Below are 19,256 nucleotides of genomic sequence, written 5' to 3' on the forward strand. Positions count from 1 at the left end.
GGCACACCAGACAAAAGGAGCTCAATGGGCACAATTCCGGGGGAGTCCTCCCTTCTACTGCCTCATTCAGGGGCGAGGGCATCTTTTCTGATAGAAGATTAATTAGCAAATGGACAAACAAAACAGGATGAAGCAGAATGAAGAAAAATTCAGCCAGCTGAGAAGGTGCCACCAGTAGTATCAACCTCAGGGATCTTCATGCTCAGGTTGAAACAGGCATGCTCTGATCATAATCAATACCTCTGGTCAATCTCAAGACCTCTGGAAAAGGTCAGCTTGTGCACCATATTGCTTATCTTACACTTTCCCACTTCCTGGTGTTTGGACATAATTCAATAATAACTTACTTATGGGGAACACTTCTGTGAAAAATTCTGTATGAGGTGTTGTTGCTGGAACTAAAGATATTACATTTTGTTTCCTGATTCTAGTTCTTATTAGACTTTAATAGGAAAAGGTGGCGAGCATTGAACTGATTTTGTTAATATTTTCATTGTTAATTATTATACTGTCAGATTTTTAAAGGGCAAAATTCAGCTTGTCATAAACAATTCTGACAACTTTTATAAATATTTTTAGAAAAAACTGTGGTATTTTTTAGTTTTACAATATTAATCTAAAATGTATACATATTTAAAAACCATCCATACTAGTAGGTATTTTTTTATCATGTTAGGGAGTTTGAGTTTTCTTTAAACTATGTCTTCCCTTATTACATATTCCTTTAGTTCCCTATGATATGATATTTAGCTTTTCTATACAAGGAACAATCACATAAGAAAAATAGGACATCCACTTCTGGCCCAAAGTAAACAGTCAAAGAGAATACAACAGTTGATAGGTGACATCTCTTTCTAAAGAAGAATTCAATGATATCTGTAAAATACAGTAAAGTCTGCTCTCTGGCACAGCTGGGGAATGAGGTATTCTGGTCAAATATTCTGCTTAATAGAGTTACCATATATTTTACATGGTTTGCCTATTTTCAAAGGGTTGCAATAGATCAAAATAAACCTAAGGCTATATACCCAGGGTGGTCCCAGCTGAGCTCAAAGGGAATTATCTGGGTGTATATGATTAACTAGAGAGAGTTGGTGGGCCCTTAGGGCTCTATTTGCATGGAACGATTTATGCTGGCATTTTATTTATTCCCAGCTCCTAGGAAAAGGAAGATACATGCCTAGGCACTTGAACAAAAGGGAGGAAGGAGGGCAATGGAGGGGCTTACGATTTTAGGATTCCCTTCAGGTCTCTAGGAGTTGAAACATTTTTTAGTCTCCAAGGAGAAAGGGATCAGAAGAGATGCAAAAGGAACTGTTTTTATGAAGTGTCCTGTGAAACATGGCTACTTCTGCACTGAACATAATACCACAATGGTACTTCAAGATTGATGACAAAATTGGAGCAGTAGGAAACTGTACCCTTGGCCCACACATAGGCATTTTCATTAAAGGCAACCCCAAGCAGTTTTGCCAGCAAAAAGCATTTGGCAGAATGGAGCTGAAGCTATAGCAAGACAGGACAGGCGGGGGCTTTTTCTGTTTTGTTCATTGCTGTATTTTCATCACTCTAGAATATAGGCACTCAGTTGCTGATTGGTGAGCAAATTTCACATGGTGACTATAGATGACATGTTTTCAGCACCCATGAAATGACTCCAGGTGTACTTTTAGGGGTAAAGACTTTGCAAGGAGCTTGAGTCCTGCTAGTGGGGGAAAAGAGGAGGTAACTAGGATATTTGGATTACTGTTACTAAGGACACCCTCTCTGAATTCATAAATGAAGAGACCTGGAAACGTCTAGTTTACAAAAAAAACTATAGCATTAAGCAGCACATCAGGGTCTTGCAGCTTCTTAAGGTTGTTTTCAGAATATTACCATTTTATTGGCAAAGAAAAGAGGCATCAACTTATGAGGCATCTGATAGAAATTTCTGGATGATGAAATTCTAGATATCAGAATTTACATTACTGATTAAGACACTACTTTGTTAAACAATATATTTGGTTTCTTACATAAGCCTACCATTTTTATAATATTATAGTCAAGTTTTTTGTTTTTTTTTTAATGTTAAGTGCTTGGTTTAAAAATGTGTCAAAATAACTTAAGTCATTTTGGATCAGGGATTATATACACAATCCTTTCATGTAAAAATTCACCTTCATTTCTTTAAAGGTAAATTACCATTAATAAATGAATAAAATTTCTGTATATTATCAATTTAGTCTTTCAAGTCTAACTAAATGCAGATATACTCATTGGCTTTCCAATTATAGTTTAGATTTAGATATGATTGAGGCCTTGTAAAAGGGAAGATAGCTTAAGAGAGATGAGAGATTTTCAAAATTAATTATCTCCATAAGCCAACATGGCTACACAGGGAGCTCTCAGACAAGTTTAGGTTTTTAAAGAACAATTACTTAAGATAGAAGGAAGAACATCCCTGAGAATTAACATAAGAATGAACTCGGTGGTTATAACTCTCCATGTCACACCAGCTATGGGAGCAATAAAGGCATAATGACAATCATACTTTGGCCTTTCAGCCTTCTTTGAGTTTTCATATAGTGCTTCTAAAGTTTCTCTTTGTTCTAAGAGACACAGTTCCTCGTAGGAACTTGCTATTATCTCGTTCTACTGCTTCTACTTTCCAGACATAACATTTACCAATTTGGGAGAAGAGTTCAATCTAAGTGATTGCAGCCCATTCAGAGCCAACCATAGATGGTCTGGCCTTTAAAGTAACCATAGCTCTTTTGATTTTGTAAACTATTTTAGTTTAAAAAGCTCAGATTTGGCCGGGTGCAGTAGCCCATGCCTGTAATCCTAGCACTTTGGGAGGCCGAGGCAGGTGGATCACCTGAGGTCAGGAGTTTCAGACCAGCCTGACTAACATGGCGGAACCCCGTTTCTACTAAAAATACGAAAATTAGCCAGGCATGGAGGAGGGTGCCTCTAATCCCAGTTACTCGGGAGGCTGAGGCAGGAGAATCACTTGAACCCAGGGGGTGGAGGTTACAGTGAGCCAAGATCAAGCCACTGCACTCCAGCCTGGGCGACAGAGCAAGACTCCGTCTCCAAAAAAAAAAAAGAAAAGCTCAGCTTTATCCTGAGGCCACAGGGAAGTTATGAAAGAATCTTAAGTCAGGAAACTAAGGTTATCTTGTTTGGTTTCTTTTGTTTTTAATTTTATTCTCACTAAAATGGGGTGAATCGATTAGGAAATGGAAATGGGTATGAGAAGAAGACACAGATACCAGTCAGGAGGTCATTATTACAGTCCAGACGAGAGATGGCTGCAGCCAGGAACTCAAATAGTATCAGTGGGCTTGGAGAGAAACAGGTGGATTCAAAAGTTATCTAGGGTCAGGCAAAGTGGCTCATGCATGTAATTCCAGCATTTTGGGAGGTTGAGGCAGGAGGAATGCTTGAGGCCAGGAATACAAGACTATCCTGGGCAACATAGCGAGACCTCATCTCTATTAAAAATTAAAAATTTAGCCAGGCATGGTGATGCATGCCTGTAGTCCTAGTTACTCAGGAGGCTGAGGTGGGAGGATCACTTGTGCCCAAGAGTTTGAGGATACAGTGAGCTATGATCATGCCACTACACTCCAGCCTGGAAAACAGAGCAAACCTGTCTCAATCAATCAGTCAGTCTGGGAAGTAGAAGCAGCAAGCCTGAACAATGGCATAAAACGCTATGATTACTTGATATCATTTAGCATCTTAACACTTAGCTATTTTAATGTTCATTTAGGAGCTGTTCCAAAGTTTATCAAATGAACAGTAGCACATACTGATTTTGTTGAGGGGAAATTGGCTAGCATGATTAATAGCAACGGTAACATTTTCAAGTTATGTCAATGAATCTAATAATTCTGCAAAGCCTTATTCCTATATTTCTAGTATATGAGGTACAGAATGAGGACACACACACAACAAATATTTATTGAGTGCCTGGGTAACATATTGTTCTTTAAAAAAACAAAACAAAAACACACAGAAGCAGCAGGAAACTGACAGATTTAAAACAGAAAAGAAGTATTTTCTATAATTTATTTGGCGCTATGAAAGTTATTGAAGTATAATACTTGCCTCGAACACTTTCCCAACAGCTGAAATTAATTTTTATGCCTAAGCAAGATACTGCATGGTGGTGAAACATATACGGTTCACTGATTTTGAATATTCTATTCAAAATATCTCAAAAGAAAAAAAGACTATTTGTGCAGTCAACTATTTGAACTAGCAGAATGACTGAAGCATATAAAGGAGAATAAGCAAAAAAGATGTTTAGACATTTCATAAATATGGAATTTGATTTGTTTGTTTGTATACATTATGAGGTACCAGTGCAATTTTGTTACATGCATTGATTGCACAGTGGTGAAGTCAGAGCTTTTAGGGTATCCATAACCCAAATAATATACATCATACCCATTAAATAATTTTTCTCATTATCCACACCCTTCCTACCCCAAAACCCTCCTGAGTCTCCATTGTGTATCATGGAATTGGATTTTCTTCCACAAAATATTCAACTTAAATTTAGGAGTTATTAATTTTGTCTATATTGCATGCTGTTTTGTTTTTGGGTTTTTTTTTTTTTTTTTTTTTTTTTTTTTGAGACGGAGTCTCGTTCTGTCCCCCAGGCTGGAGTGCAGTGGCGCGATCTTGGCTCACTGCAAGCTCCACTTCCCAGGTTCACGCCATTCTCCTGCCTCAGCCTCCCAAGTAGCTGGGACGACAGGTGCCCACCACCATGCCTGGCTAATTTTTTTTTTTTGTATTTTTAGTAGAGATGTGGTTTCACCGTGTTAGCCAGGATGGTCTTGATCTCCTGACCTCATGATCCGCCCGTCTCGGCCTCCCAAAGTGCTGGGATTACAGGCTTGAGCCACCGTACCTGGCCAGTATGCTGTTCTTTAAACTCATGAAATCTCTGAGAAACTAACTAGAAAGGGTCTTAATTCTGAATTTAGAAATGTTTCTAATTATATACATTTTGATACCAATATATTGTACATTCATCTGGAATACCTTTAATATCCTCATTAGTTGAGTAATACAGAATATGAATATTAAGTAATAGAGAAGTATTCCATAGACATTATCCAATTCTGCTTTCATTCATTTGAATTGATTACTTTGAAAAAAGTCTTAATCCATAATGTCAACTTCTTTTATTTCTATTTGCCCCATCTTTTAGAGGATATCTCTATCTGAGGAAGATTTTTTGGTATGTGCATTTTGTTTATGCTACACATGCCAAATAGATCTCCCAAGATGAAACTCTGAGCTCATTTGGAAGTAATTTTTGGTAGCACATGAATCAGAACTCTTATTTTCTTCTCAGCACTACTGGTATTTTATTGCTTCCATCTATAGTCCAATATGCTTTTAGTGCTAAGAACTCTGAGGCCAAACACACAAAGCAGTAAGAAAATGGGAACTTCTAGCGATTACAATTTTTGCCAGTCTTTCGGGGTTCTTCCCTCCCCTGGGAGAGTGAAATCACTTTAAGTTCACTATGAAACAGGAACATGGTGAGCACAAATGATTGACTGAAGTTGGTGATGTTGATTTAGGAATTTTCGACTTAAAGGTCAGGTATAAAAACCTTAAACCTGCTTGTCAAAGTCTGCTTGTCAAACGCCGATGGATTTTTCAAGACTCTGCTCTAATGTCACTTTTTCTATCAAGGCCTCTCTGGCCAACACAGGCAGAGTTAGGCAGTTCCTCCTTTATGTTATTGGCACACCTTAACATACTTCTATGGCAGCACTTATCAAATTATATTGCATTTGTTTGTCTGTCTCCACTCATGGATAGAGAGAAACCATTCTCTTCCTTTATCTGTGAACCAGAGCATTACCAAAATCAAGTTGGTTTTCAATAATTAATGGAAAGGATGGTCAGAGAATGGCTAATAATATTCTACCTTTGTATACCATAGGTTTCAAGGTCTTTTCACATAGTAGTGAGGAAGACTTGGCTTAAATTATTTTCCGTCTTTCTTTTTTTCTTTTTCTTTTTTTTTTTTTTTTTTTTTGAGGCAGAGTTTCGCTCTTTTTGCCTAGGCTGGAGTGCAATGGCGCAATCTCAGCTCACCACAACCTCCGCCTCCCGGGTTCAAGTGATTCTCCTGCCTCAGCCTCCCGAGTGGCTGGGATTACAGGCATGCGCCACCACCCTGGCTAATTTTTGTATTTTTAGTAGAGACGGGGTTTCTCCATGTTGGGCAGACTGGTCTTGAACTCCTGACCTCATGTGATCCACCCACCTAGGCCTCCCAAAGTGCTGGGATTACAGGCATGAGCCACCGCACCCGGCTATTTTCCATCTTTTATAGATAAAGAAACAAATGCCCAGAGAGGTTATATGACCCACCCACGTTCAAAACAGTTAATATATTGTACACCTAATTCTCATGGCAGCAAGTTGATAAAGATTTGTAGATAGAAGTGGTAGCAGTACTGTTATATAAGGCAAAAATAGCAATGGCTGGCCAGGAGTGCATTATGTAAGTGTTTCAGATTGGTTGACATATTTAGGATCTCATTACTTGTTTTAAAGGTCAATCTTAACAGGTTCTCAAGAAATTAACTTAAATGGACATGAAACGACACAAGAATATCAAATTATTTACATTCAGTAACAATATATGAAAATTCTTACCCTGTACTCAAGCTACAGTGAAGTCAGCAGAAAGACATAAAACATATCCTACATATGTATGTAATATATATGACTCTGCTATCTCTGAAATTCCGAACGTGACTCAGACTACTAACAGGGAATAGAATTCTTAGAGATCAATCCTTTAACTCTTTCATTTTACAAAAGACAGACAGAAATGGATAGCGAGAAAGGATAAATGACTTACTCAAAGTCACACAGCTTTTTAGTGGCAGTACCAGGACACAAAATCAGGTCTCCTTAATAATATTCTGACATTTTTAAAAAACAAGTTATGATTGAGAAGTGATACAGGTAGAGTTCTTAGCCTTCTAGGCATCTGGCTAATATGAGTACACACAGGCTGTAACACTGGAATTATCATTAAAAGAATGCCGCAACATGGTGGAGAAGTACACCATCTACTACTCTGTGTCTGTGTATTGGGGAGGTTAAGGGAACATATAATATGACAGTGTTTTAGGATCTAAATGGAGATCAACAATATTAATTATATTTATTCTTATATATTTTACATATATATTCTTCTATTTATTTATTTATTTTGGGACAGTCTCACTCTGTCTCCAGCGGCTCACTACAACCTTCGCCTCCCAAGTTCAAGCGATTCTCCTGCCTCAGCCTCTGAAGTAGCTGGGATTACAGGCGCCCGCCACCACGCCCGGCTAATTTTTGTATTATTAGTAGAGACAGGGTTTTGCCATGTTGGCCAGGCTGGTCTCAAACTCCTGACCTCAGGTGATCCACCCACCTCGGCCTCCCAAAGTGCTGGGATTACAGGTGTGAGCCACTGCGCCTGGCCATATATATATTCTTATATATCCATTCACCCACAGACATTGTTACAAAAAAAATTACTGGATTTATCATTTCAGTGTGTCAACTAAAGTATATTTTCTGTTTCCTCATTCCTTTTTAATGTAATTTTTTTCCTTTTCGAAAATAATCCAAGTAGATATAACCTGTGTGCTTATGTGTTCATAGCATATAATCAGCTTTTAAGTTTTGAAAATTATTTGATCACTTTCTCTTAGCCCTCTTCTCATTGCCAATAGAACACATTCTACTAGTTATGGGTTAGCTACAAAGTATGTGTCTCTATGAAGGGTCAAAGACCAAAATCAACTAATATTTTCAGCAAAAAAGAAGATATATGATCATACTTCTGGAAGTTTGTGGATTAACTTCTATGACCAAAGCTGCTTGTTTAACTGTTGGGGTGTGCTCTGGGTTATAGGCCCTGGGTTAGGAGATGAAAGCAATTTGATTTCCACAAGCATATTCATATCTCACAGATGAAGTCACACCAAAATCAAATGATTTCACAGGGCAACAGCATTGACAAAGAAAGTACTGCTTTGGGAATAAAAACATACCTCACACTGGAATGAATTTGTTTGTTAACTGATCTTCCTGCTGGGGATTATTGCTAGAGGTCCTCACACCTGTAATCCCAACACTTCGGGAGGTTGAGGTAGGTGGATCACTTGAGGTCAGGAGTTCGAGACCAGCCTGGCCAATATGGTGAAACCCTATCTCTACTAAAAATACAACAATTAGCTGGGCGTGGTGGCATGTGCCTGTAATCCCAGCTACTTGGGAGGCTGAGGCAGGAGAATCGCTTGAACCTGGGAGGCAGAGGTTGCAATGAGCCGAGATAGTGCCACTGCACTTCAGCCTGGGCAACAGAGCAAGACTCCATATCAAAAAAAAAAATTAAAAAAAAAATATATATATATACACACACACACATATATACACCTTTATCTGTTTGAGATCAACTATTGTGCATATCTTTCTGTTACTATTACAATCAGAGTCTGTGTTCTTCCTGCTACTCCTTTGGTGGATGCAGAGGAGGTGTATTTCCACAGCATTTATATAGCAAAGTCTTTGATTCCTTTTAGCATCATAACTTGTACCCTAACTGCCACCCCCAATTAATGCTAATATTTACTGTGATCCTCAAGAGTTCCAGTTTAAAACAAGAGCCCACATTATGAAAGAAACTTTAGGTATTCAAAGTTATTTACAAAGTCCAATTCAAAATCAGTTTCTCATTTAGGCTGTGAAAGAAACTTGTTTATAAATCACAGCATTCGAATTTATAATGTGAAAAGTTCTAGATATTAATTTTTAAGGTACGCAAAATTATAATATTATGCTATATAAAAATTGGGGTTATTTAAGTACCAATTCATTCATTTCCTATAAAATTTCAGTAAAACATTTCCCATGTATACCTAACATTGAAGATGATTCATTGAGGTCCGCATTATGTTAAGCCAGCCATGACTTATAACTTAATTTTTATCCATGTCACAGGTATAAAATATCTGTCAATTCTTGTTAAAAAACTGTCACATGAAATCAATATAGTCAATAGGAACATAAAACAACAATAGAAGGAAGACATTCAGAAATATAAGCAACAGGCCTTGCAATGCTTTAAGATGTATTACTCACCAAAAACAAAGTTCGGAAGTTGTTGAGATCACCAAAGAACTCTTCTATGCTCACTGTCTTTGAGTCAAAAATGAAGTATTCTCCGAGATTCTCATAGAGCTTCATCATGTTGTTGTGCATGGTGGAGAGTTTTTCATACTGTTCTCTGGCACTCTTCGTAAAGCTGTAGCTTTTTGTTAAGGAACATGACCCAACAGTACCTTTTAAATGCAATCACTAGATGTTAAGATTGAATTAAATCATCACTTCTATAAATATATTAGTAACGCACAAATACTTGTGCATTAGTTTGTTAGGGCTGCCATAGTAAAATACCACAGATTAGGTGGCTTAAACAACAGAAACTGATTTTCTCACAAATCTGGAGGCTAGAAGTCTGAGATCAGGGTCTAGTGGGTTTAGTTTCTTCTGAGGTCTCTCCATAGTCATTCCTCTGTATGTATCCTAATCGCTTCTTCTTACATTAGACATATTGGATTAGGGCCCACACTCATCAGCTCATTTTAACTTAATTACTTCCTTAAAGTCCCTATGATCAAATATAGTCACATTCTGAGGTACAGGGTGGTTAGGACTTTAACATATGAATTTTGGGGAAGACACATTTTAGCCCAAAATAACTTGCTAGAGTCATTATACTGGTTAGTGAGACTTGAAGATCTTCAAATTAGGCAGAACTATTCAATATGTAACCACATGGAACATATTTGTTAGAAAGTGTTTGCTAAATGAAAGCATATAGGCATAAATACCAGAAAATGGCCTCATATATTTTTATGAGTAAAGTAGAAAACAAAGTGACAAAAAACTTAAAGAAAAAATTATATATATATATATATATAATTTTCTTCTCTTTTTAATATATATCTCCATATAAATAAGAGATAGAGGTTATAGTGAGGCCAGGTGTGGTGGCTCACGCCTGTAATCCCAACACTTTGGGAGGCCGAGGTGAGCAGATCACAAGGTCAGGAGTTTGAGACCAGGCTGATCAACACAGTGAAACCCCGTCTCTACTAAAAATACAAAAAAATTAGCCGGGCATGGTGACACGCAACTGTAGTCCCAGCTACTTTCGAGGCTGAGGCAGGAGAATCGCTTGAACTTGGGAGGTGGAGGTTGTGCTGAGCCAAGATCGCATCCCAGCACTCCAGCCCGGGCAACAGTGTGAGACTCCATCTCAAAAAAAAAAAAAAAGAGGTGATAGTGAATTTTGTATATGAGTGTTATATATATGTGTGTGTGTGTATACATATATGCATAACCCACATAAGGAAGGGAGGGAAGGAGGAAGGTGATGGGGTTCAAGACACACTTCCCCAAAATATGGCACCTTGGCATTTGAGAAATCAGCAAAAGCAGGAAGATCTCTCTGATCTTCTTGTAAACCTTTTCTCCTGAAGCAGACAAGAAAATAATTCTCTTAACTGCCTCTGAAGTAGGTTATAAGACCCTCATTTCAGAGCTGCTCTTCCTATACCTGAAGGAAAAGAATGTCCTTATCTCTGGAGACATATGGACACAGAGAAGAATCTGAACAAATATGCCTTGCTAAGTCCCCCCAGCTCATTACCATTAGATCATACCCCCTTTGCCCAATTATATTTCCCCACTGTCTACTCTTCATCAAACCTAATCATAAAAATATACAAGTTTCCCTATTTCTTTTGGTCTTCATTTCTGAGGGCTCCTGTGTCACATAAAATTTATATTAAATAAATCCATAAGTTTTCCTCTTGTTAATCTGTCTTTTGTTTTAGAGGTCTCAGCCACAAACCCAGCAATGGGTGAGAAGAGAAACTGCTTTTCCTCTATAGAGGAGAGAAAGTGGCCTGGCAAGAAAGGAGGAAGAGGGAGAAGGAGGGAACGGGGGAGGGAGAAGAGAGGATGAAGGGGAGAGGGAGAGAGAGATACAGAGGGAGAGGGAGAAGGAGAGAGAGGTAAAGAAAATTTGCTGTAGCTCTAGAGAGAATTTTCTGTACCTTTAGAACCTTAATCGCTCAAAGGGCTTGTTAAAACACAAGTAGCTGTTTGCTGGGGCCCCAGATCAGAGGCCTAAGAATTATCATTTCTAACTAATTTCCAGGTGATGCTGATGCTCCTGGTCCAGGCCCACACTTTGAGTAGCATGTTTTAGAAAATTAAGTAGAAGCTATTATCCCCAGAAACTAATTTTACCAGTTTTAAAAAAATTTTGAAGGAATAAGTGATCTTAACAACCATCATTACCAAATCATAAAATGAACGAAATATATAAATGTGTCCTACTAAAGATATCTCACTATATATAAATTTATACTTACAGAAAGAAATTATAATACATTTTTTCTGATTATAGAAGATATAAATGACCCTTTTTTACAACTTAGAAATTAAAAACTTAAATCAACTAAAATTTCCCACTCAGAAACAAGTATTATGAACATCTTGAAGCATTTCCTCCTGGTCTTTCTTCTATGGGTAGTAACTTTTGATTGTTATGGATAAGAACGTTTTAGAAAAAGGTAAGTGGACTAACTATAAAGAAGAAAGGAAACAAAATCAACAGTTTAAAATTAGAGTTAAATCCATTAAAAATTAATAATGATCACAGAAGTAAAATTTCTTTAGATGGAAAAGTAATTGACTTGGAATTGTATAGAAAAATAATGGTGCAGTCTGGGGCATACTATTTTAAGATCTACTATAGTGTATTAATATTTTGTGGTGCTATTATTTTATCAAGTACTGATAATTGTGCCTTGAAAAACTTGACTTTATAAGATTTTCTGAATTCTTCACTGTGTTTTATTATAACCTGGGGCCAAATTTATTTTCCATGGGAACACAGCTCTAGTTCTATAATGAAAGTCAATGGGGAAATCAGACCATTTCTGGAAAATTACTTTGCAGCTGACACTTATGGAATACACCATGATTTTAAAAGTGAGATGCCCACTTCCTATGTTATTTTTTTATGCTACATAAGTATTAGCATTCACATTAACAACACAACAGCCCCTTTCATGCTGACAAGTGACATTAAATCTTTCAATCCTCAAGCCCATTTTTATGTCAATAGACCCGAAAGAACAAACACATTTCTGACAGACTCTACTTTCTTTTTAGCAATGAAAAAGAAGTTTTTATATGCTTCACATATAAAAACATTCTGATTTTTACCTTTGAGACTGTCATCATATATATATTGGTTTTTAAGAAAATGTTTAGCATTGTATTTAAGCATAGCAGAAAGAAGACTCTTCATTTTTCAGAAAAGAATGAAAGTGACATTTCTGTTTTCTAGCCTCTCTTCCCTAAATAAAATAGATTCATTCCAGGGACTTGCTAGGCAGAAACACTTTGCAAAGGTCACTTACTTGTAATCTATTTGCAATGCAAATTACTAAACTGTTTGTATATTGCAGAAAACTCAACATCTGTACAACACAGAGAAAAAGCCAAAGATAACAAAAAAGGGAAAATGTGTATGTTCCCATTTATCGTAACACAATTTTTCACCAGCTAAAACATGTCCATGTAGTGATACTGAATTTCATAAATTTGTTGTTATAGAACAAAAAGTGGTTTCAGAAATTGTCTCTGTACCCAAGTGAGGAAATCTGAAAAATTCTGAGAATGGTTTATCTTCAAAATAACAAATGGAAAGCAGTCCAATCTCTAAATCCTTCACTTATCTTCCAAGAGATTACTTTGTAAAAGGGATAGATGGCTGGCGAGTCAGCACTGAAATTTTTCACAATTGCCACCATGTCACCAAATCCTACATGGGACTGCAGGTAAGAAAAAAAGCGGACATCACTCCATATCATCCCTGTATTTAATGTGGAAATTTTAAAAACTTACCATTTATTTTAAATTATCTGCATTATTTTTTAGAGACAGGATCTTGCTCTGTTATTCAGGCTGGAGTGCAGTGGCACGATCCTAGCTCACTGCAGCCTCGAACTCCCAGGCTCAAGCCATCCTCCCGCCTTAGCCTTTCAAGTAGCTGGGACTACAGATGTATGCCACCACACCTGGCTTCATATGGGAAATTTTTATTTTGTTTTTTGAGCAGTCACTAAATACAAGATACTGGGGTGGTATCATGCTAAGCATCGTGGTCGATAGAATGATCATTAAAGCCTTAATCTCTACCCTGAAGAAGTTTATAATCCAATAGTACAATAATTCTACCACCATCAATTTGCATGTGTATAAGACTTTATCACTTATTATATACATTTCCTTCCATTATATCCCATATTCTTCATAACAACCTTTTCAAAAAGGCAGAGCAATATTACCATTCAAATTTTAGAGTTGTGGGAGCTAGATAAAAGGCAGTTATCCATTTAGGGTTAGAACGCAGACATTGTAATAATCCATGGCATGACACCTAGTTCTTTCCATATAGAAGTGTATTGTTTACAATAACAGTGACCTTCATGTGGCAAAATCCAATATTCACTCCTTTATTTTTCTTTTTAGGTCTCAGCAGCATATGACACATTTAGCTACTTCTCTTAATTTCTGTGACACAGAAATGAAAAGTTTTCTTTCTCACTTCCTCTCCTCTGGTAACTTTTTGTTTTTGTTTTTGTTTTTGTTTTTTGTTTTTTGCTTTGTTTTGTTGTTTTTTTGAGATGGAGTCTTACTCTGTCACCCAGGCTGAAGTGCAGTGGCGTGATCTCAGCTCACTGCGACCTCCACCTCCTGGGTTCAAGCGATTCTCCTGCCTCAGCCTCCCAAGTAGCTGGAATTACAGGCACAGCCCACCACATCCAGCTAATTTTTGTATTTTTAGTAGAGATGGGGTTTCACCATGTTGGCCAGGCTGGTCTTGAACTCCTGACCTCAGGTGATCCACCCACCTGGGTCACCCAATGTGCTGGGATTACAGGCGTGAGCCACGGTGCCTGGACTCTTCTGGCAACTTCTATAAAATGTTAGCGTAGAGGGTTTGGTCCTGAGCCCTCTATCTGCATTCTCTGTCTAGTTGATTTCGGCAATTCACATAGCTTTTGTCAGGCCTCTGAGCCAAAGCTAAGCATCATATCCCCTGTGACCTGCATGTACACATCCAGACGGCCTGTTCCTGCCCTAACTGATGACATTCCACCACAAAAGAAGTGAAAATGGCCTGTTCCTGCCTTAACTGATGACATTACCTTGTGAAATTCCTTTTCCTGGCTCAAAAGCTCCCCGACTGAGCACCTTGTGACCCCCACCCCTGCCCGCCAGAGAACAACCCCCTTTGACTATAATTTTCCTTTACCTACCCAAATCCTATAAAACGGCCCCACCCCATCTCCCTTCGCTGACTCTCTTTTCAGACAGCCCGCCTACACCCAGGTGAAATAAACAGCCTTGTTGCTTACACAAAGCCTGTTTGGTGGTCTCTTCACACGGATGCGCATGAAAGCTTTAATATCATCTATATTGATGATGCCCAAATTTATATCTCTCCTAGCACAATCTCTCCCCTGAGACACACACTTTTTATAATCAACTGTCTACATACCATCTCTACTTGAATTTTTTAAAAAATGATACCTGTTGATATTTCAAATGTAAATTCCTCTCTGAAAACCCTCTAATAACTTTCTACAACACTTGGAAGAAAATCCAAATGATTTATAAGGCTCTACATGATCTGTCCTCTACCCATCCCTGTAATGTAAATTCATGCCATCCTCCCTTTAAAGTACTATGCCTGGCTATATCAACCTTCTTTCTGTTCCTTGGACAAACAAGGTCACAGACAGCTCAGGGCCTTTGCACTTGTTATTCTCTCTGCCTAGACTGTTTCTTTCCCACCAAGCCATTCAGTCTCAGCTTAAATGCCACTTCCTCATAGAGGCTTGCTTCAATCATCCAATCTAAAATATCCATCCCCATCACTGTTACTGTGACCTATTTTATTTCATTTGAGAACTTAATCACTATCTGACATTATCTCTTCTATTTTTCTTATTCCTTATTTCAATCTGTTTACTGCCTACCTTGCCCTACTTAAAAATATGGTCCATGAAAGTAGACCTTCTCTAATTGATCACTGACTCATCAACACCTAGACGTGTGCCTGGCACATATAAGAAATAGTAGCAGTAACAAAAGAAATGAGAATCAACAATAACGACAATGTAACTGTACCTAACCTTTTTAAAAAATAAATTGTGTGAGCCGCTGTGGAAGACTTCCCATGGATTAACTCATTTAATCTTCACAACAGCTTTCTGAGATAAAAAAATAATAATAATAATTGCATAAGGTCACACAGATAGTATGTCACAAAAATGGAAATAAACTCAGTGTGCCTCCAGAAACCATGTTCTTAACCAGTAAGCTATATATTTCTGAAGAAATATTTGTTGAAGGAGTAAAGGCTTATTCTAACACTGCATAGAATGACCCCACTGAAGGCTGGATCATGGGTTGACTTGAGTACTTAAAAACCTGAAATCCCTTTTATGAATCTTAAGATAAACCAATTTCACAGCAAAACTCATTTAACTGAGAATATTTTTGCAGTACTATTTAATTGTATTTGAGAACGCATTTTAATTCCCTCGTTTCATCAATCGGAACGTCTTAAATACATTTTAATAACAAGGTTGGCTTCAATCATATTTATTTTAAAGCTATATATGTAATAGTGAATATGTTTATCAGTAGAATGATGGTCAGCCTAAATTAAGTTTGTGTCTTTAGACCTGAATGTTACTCTAGTAGATATGTTAGTAGATGTAATGGTTAATTTTATGTCAATTTGACTGGGTTAAAGGATATCCAGATAGCTGGTGAAACACTGTCTCTGGGTATGCCTGTGAGGGTGTTTCCGGAAGAATTTGCCTGTGAATCAATAGACTGAGTAAAGAAGATCACCCTGCTCAATGTGGGTGGGAAATGATCCAATTTGTTGAGGGCCAAGACAGAACACAGAAATGGAGAACGGTGAATTCTCTCTCTCTTCTGGAGCTGAGACGTCCATCTTCTCTTGCCCTGGGACATTGACACTCCTGGTTTTTGTGCCAAGGGACTGCAACTGGAGCATAAACAAATGGCTCCCCTGGTTCTCAGACCTGGGGATTTGTATTGGAACTATACCATCAGTTTTCCTGGTTTTTTAGCATGCAGAGGGTTGGAAGTTAGATGACGAGATGTCTCAGTCTCCGTGTGTGTGTGTGTGTGTGTGTGTGTGTGTATTCTTTTTCTCTGGAGAACCCTAATAGATAAAATTTAAAACTGGTCATTTTGTTTAGCTCCTATATTAGAGAATAGAAATTAACAATATGGTTTAAAGAAAATAAGTATTTTTATTTTTTTCTAAGAGACAGAATCTTGTTATGTTGCCAAGGCTGGAGTGTGGTGGCTATTCACAGGTGCAATCCCAGTACTGATCGGCATGAGAGTTTTTACCTCCTTTGTTTCTGACCTGGGCTAGGTAACCCCTGCTTAAGCAACCTGGTGGTCCCCCATTACTGAAAGGTCACCATATTAATGTGGACCTTAGTGTGAATGCCCAATCAGCCTAGCACATTATAGCCCAGAACTCCCGGGCTCAAGCAATCCTCTCATCTCAGCCTTCTGAGTATCTGGGCCTACAGGCATCTACCACCACACCCAGTATAAATAAGAGCTAAACGTATGTAGTGGGATGCCTCACAAAAAAAATTAACTTACTATAAAATGCATTTCATGAAAGGCTACTTGCCCGGGCACAGTGGCTCACGCGTGTAATCCCAGCGCTTTGGGAGGCCAAGGCAGATGGATCACTTAAGGTCAGGAGTTCGAGATCAACCTGGATGTGGTGAAACTCCATCTTTCCTAAAAATACAAAAAATAGCAGGGTGTGGTGGAGGTTATCTGTAATCCCAGCTACTCGGGAGGCTAAGGCAGGAGAATGGCTTGGACCTGGGAGGCAGAGGTTGCAGTGAGCCGAGATCATGCCACTGCACTCCAGCCTGAGCGACAGAGACAGAGTGAGGCTCTATCTCAAAAGAAACAAGAAAACAAAAAATCAAAAAAACAAAAAAAACGAGGCTATTTGGTGGCTTACAGGCAGTTTTGATTCTAGAAATAGAATGACATTTTCATGTCGTAGAGATACAAGGTATCTTTACATCTACCTGTAGAGTTCTTTTTATAAAGTGGGTATATCTTTAACAGGACCCTGTCTATGGAGAAGGAGGAGAAAGGTTGTCTCATCAGTAGAGATTTGACCTGGGTTACTGTTACTCCTTACTTGGGGTTAAGCTTGAATATAACTGAGACTTAAGAAAGTGTATTGTAGACCATTATGATTGGTGTGACTGGGTCAGGCAGCCTGCCCTTAGTTGTGTTTTGGCAGCACTGAGGGAGAAGTCTATGGCCATATTTAGGGTGATATGGGAAAGCTGGTTATGGACACACTATATAACGAATGCTAGAACCTCTCCTAACACAGTTCCCTGAGAAACTACCGAAGGCAATGGTAAGATCAGCAGCCAAAGGGCATTTGCTCCTGAATACCCAGATTTCCTGGCATTTGGTGCTACAGGAGAGAGTGACAACAACTAGAAAAGCTTCTAAGCACAGGGCACTCTGGGGAGGATGATTAGACTATTCCAGGATCAAAATGTAGAGTGACCTCTTCCCATCTGTTTAAGCAACTTTGGAAGTCCTTGAAATATTTAAAGAGAAGAACCCTGGGAAAACAATGGACCTTCCAAGATGAAGGTAATTCAGAGTAATTTATAACCTAAAATAAATATAACCTTATGGCGGTGAAGTGGGACATATCTAATACATATAAACTTGTCAAGTATGAGAGGAAAATAAGAAATTCAATGCAATTTTCCTTTTACTAGTCCCCTTTCAAATTCCTTGTTCTACAAAGACAAATATTTCTGATTTTTTCAAGCATGAAGTTATTCAAGATAACTCTAAGCTAAAATCACATCATCTTCTCCCTAACAGAAGTGTTTTTTGTGGGTTTATAAACTAAAATGTGTGCAGCATTTTAAAACACTGCAAGGTAAAATGCTAATGTTTTGAAAATGTTATTAATTTGAAATCAGTTTGGTCTCAGTCATGAATCTGGAAAGTTAATTTATAAAACATTTATCATAAGTCCCACAAAGCATTTTTATTTCCTTTTTTCTTTTGAGACAGTCTCACTCTATCGCCCATGCTGGAGGGCAGTGGCATGATCTCGGCTCACTGCAACCTCTGCCTCACAGGTTCAAGTGATTCTCTTGCCTCAGCCTCCCACGTAGCTGGGATTACAGGTGCCCAACACCACGCCCAGCTAATTTCTTTATTTTTAGTAGAGATGGGGTTTCATCATGTTGGTTAGGTTAGTCTCGAACTCCTTCCTGACCTCAAGTGATCTGCCCACCCAGGCCTCCCAGTGCTGGGATTACAGGCGTGAGCCACTGCACCCAGCCCACAAAGCATTTTTATATTAACTCATTTGAAAATTTCACCTAGGGAAACAGTGATCAGAATTACTTGGGTATGTACTATACAGAATTCTCTTAAAGCTTTTATCACCTATGTTTTTGTGTGACTATATGTGAATTTCTTGGTTATATTCCTTAGTAATATACTAACAGTATGGACTTAAAATTCAACCTGAGACAGTTGTAATTCCTCCATAGGCTTATACCCAAATAGAGAGTAAGTTATTTTCTTTATACTTTAATGTACATTTATATTGGTTTTGACTATTTCAGGTAGCTGAAGGCAGGTGTTATACCCCCTTGCCCTTTAACTGATCCTACTGGCAAAATAGGATCACTTCATCAATGCTATGTATAGAAAACTGTTTATCATTTTACTTAATTTTGATGTAAGGAGTAATCATTACCACAAAAAACTTGTTCCATTAGAACTAGAATAAGCATCAGAGCACTGGGGAATGAAGAGTTTATACAGCTCATAGATACTTGAGTCAAATCAGCTGCTACAATTTTTCATCTTTTTCATCTATTCACTACAAATAGGTAGTACATTAGTTACTTATAATTTTCATTTTAAAAGCCTGAAATATTAAATATCATTACTGCTGGATTGAAGAACATGGAAAAATCAACTTGAGATCCACTTAACCTTCACACAAG

The 19,256-nt window shown here is 38.0% G+C and overlaps 1 protein-coding gene across 5 annotated transcripts in view; it reads right to left on the reverse strand.

The window, feature by feature from the left end:
* LOC105497495 (diaphanous related formin 2) overlaps positions 1–19,256 on the reverse strand; it is a 919,069-nt gene that overhangs the window by 240,707 nt on the left and 659,106 nt on the right. For all 5 annotated transcript variants that reach the window (XM_071089284.1, XM_071089283.1, XM_071089281.1 and 2 more), the window contains one exon: positions 9,169–9,332. In XM_071089284.1, coding sequence (XP_070945385.1) covers positions 9,169–9,332 — 164 coding nt within the window. The remainder of the gene's footprint in view (positions 1–9,168; positions 9,333–19,256) is intronic.

This window comes from Macaca nemestrina, chromosome X, assembly GCF_043159975.1.
Source record: "Macaca nemestrina isolate mMacNem1 chromosome X, mMacNem.hap1, whole genome shotgun sequence".
NCBI classification, from domain to species: domain Eukaryota; kingdom Metazoa; phylum Chordata; class Mammalia; order Primates; family Cercopithecidae; genus Macaca; species Macaca nemestrina.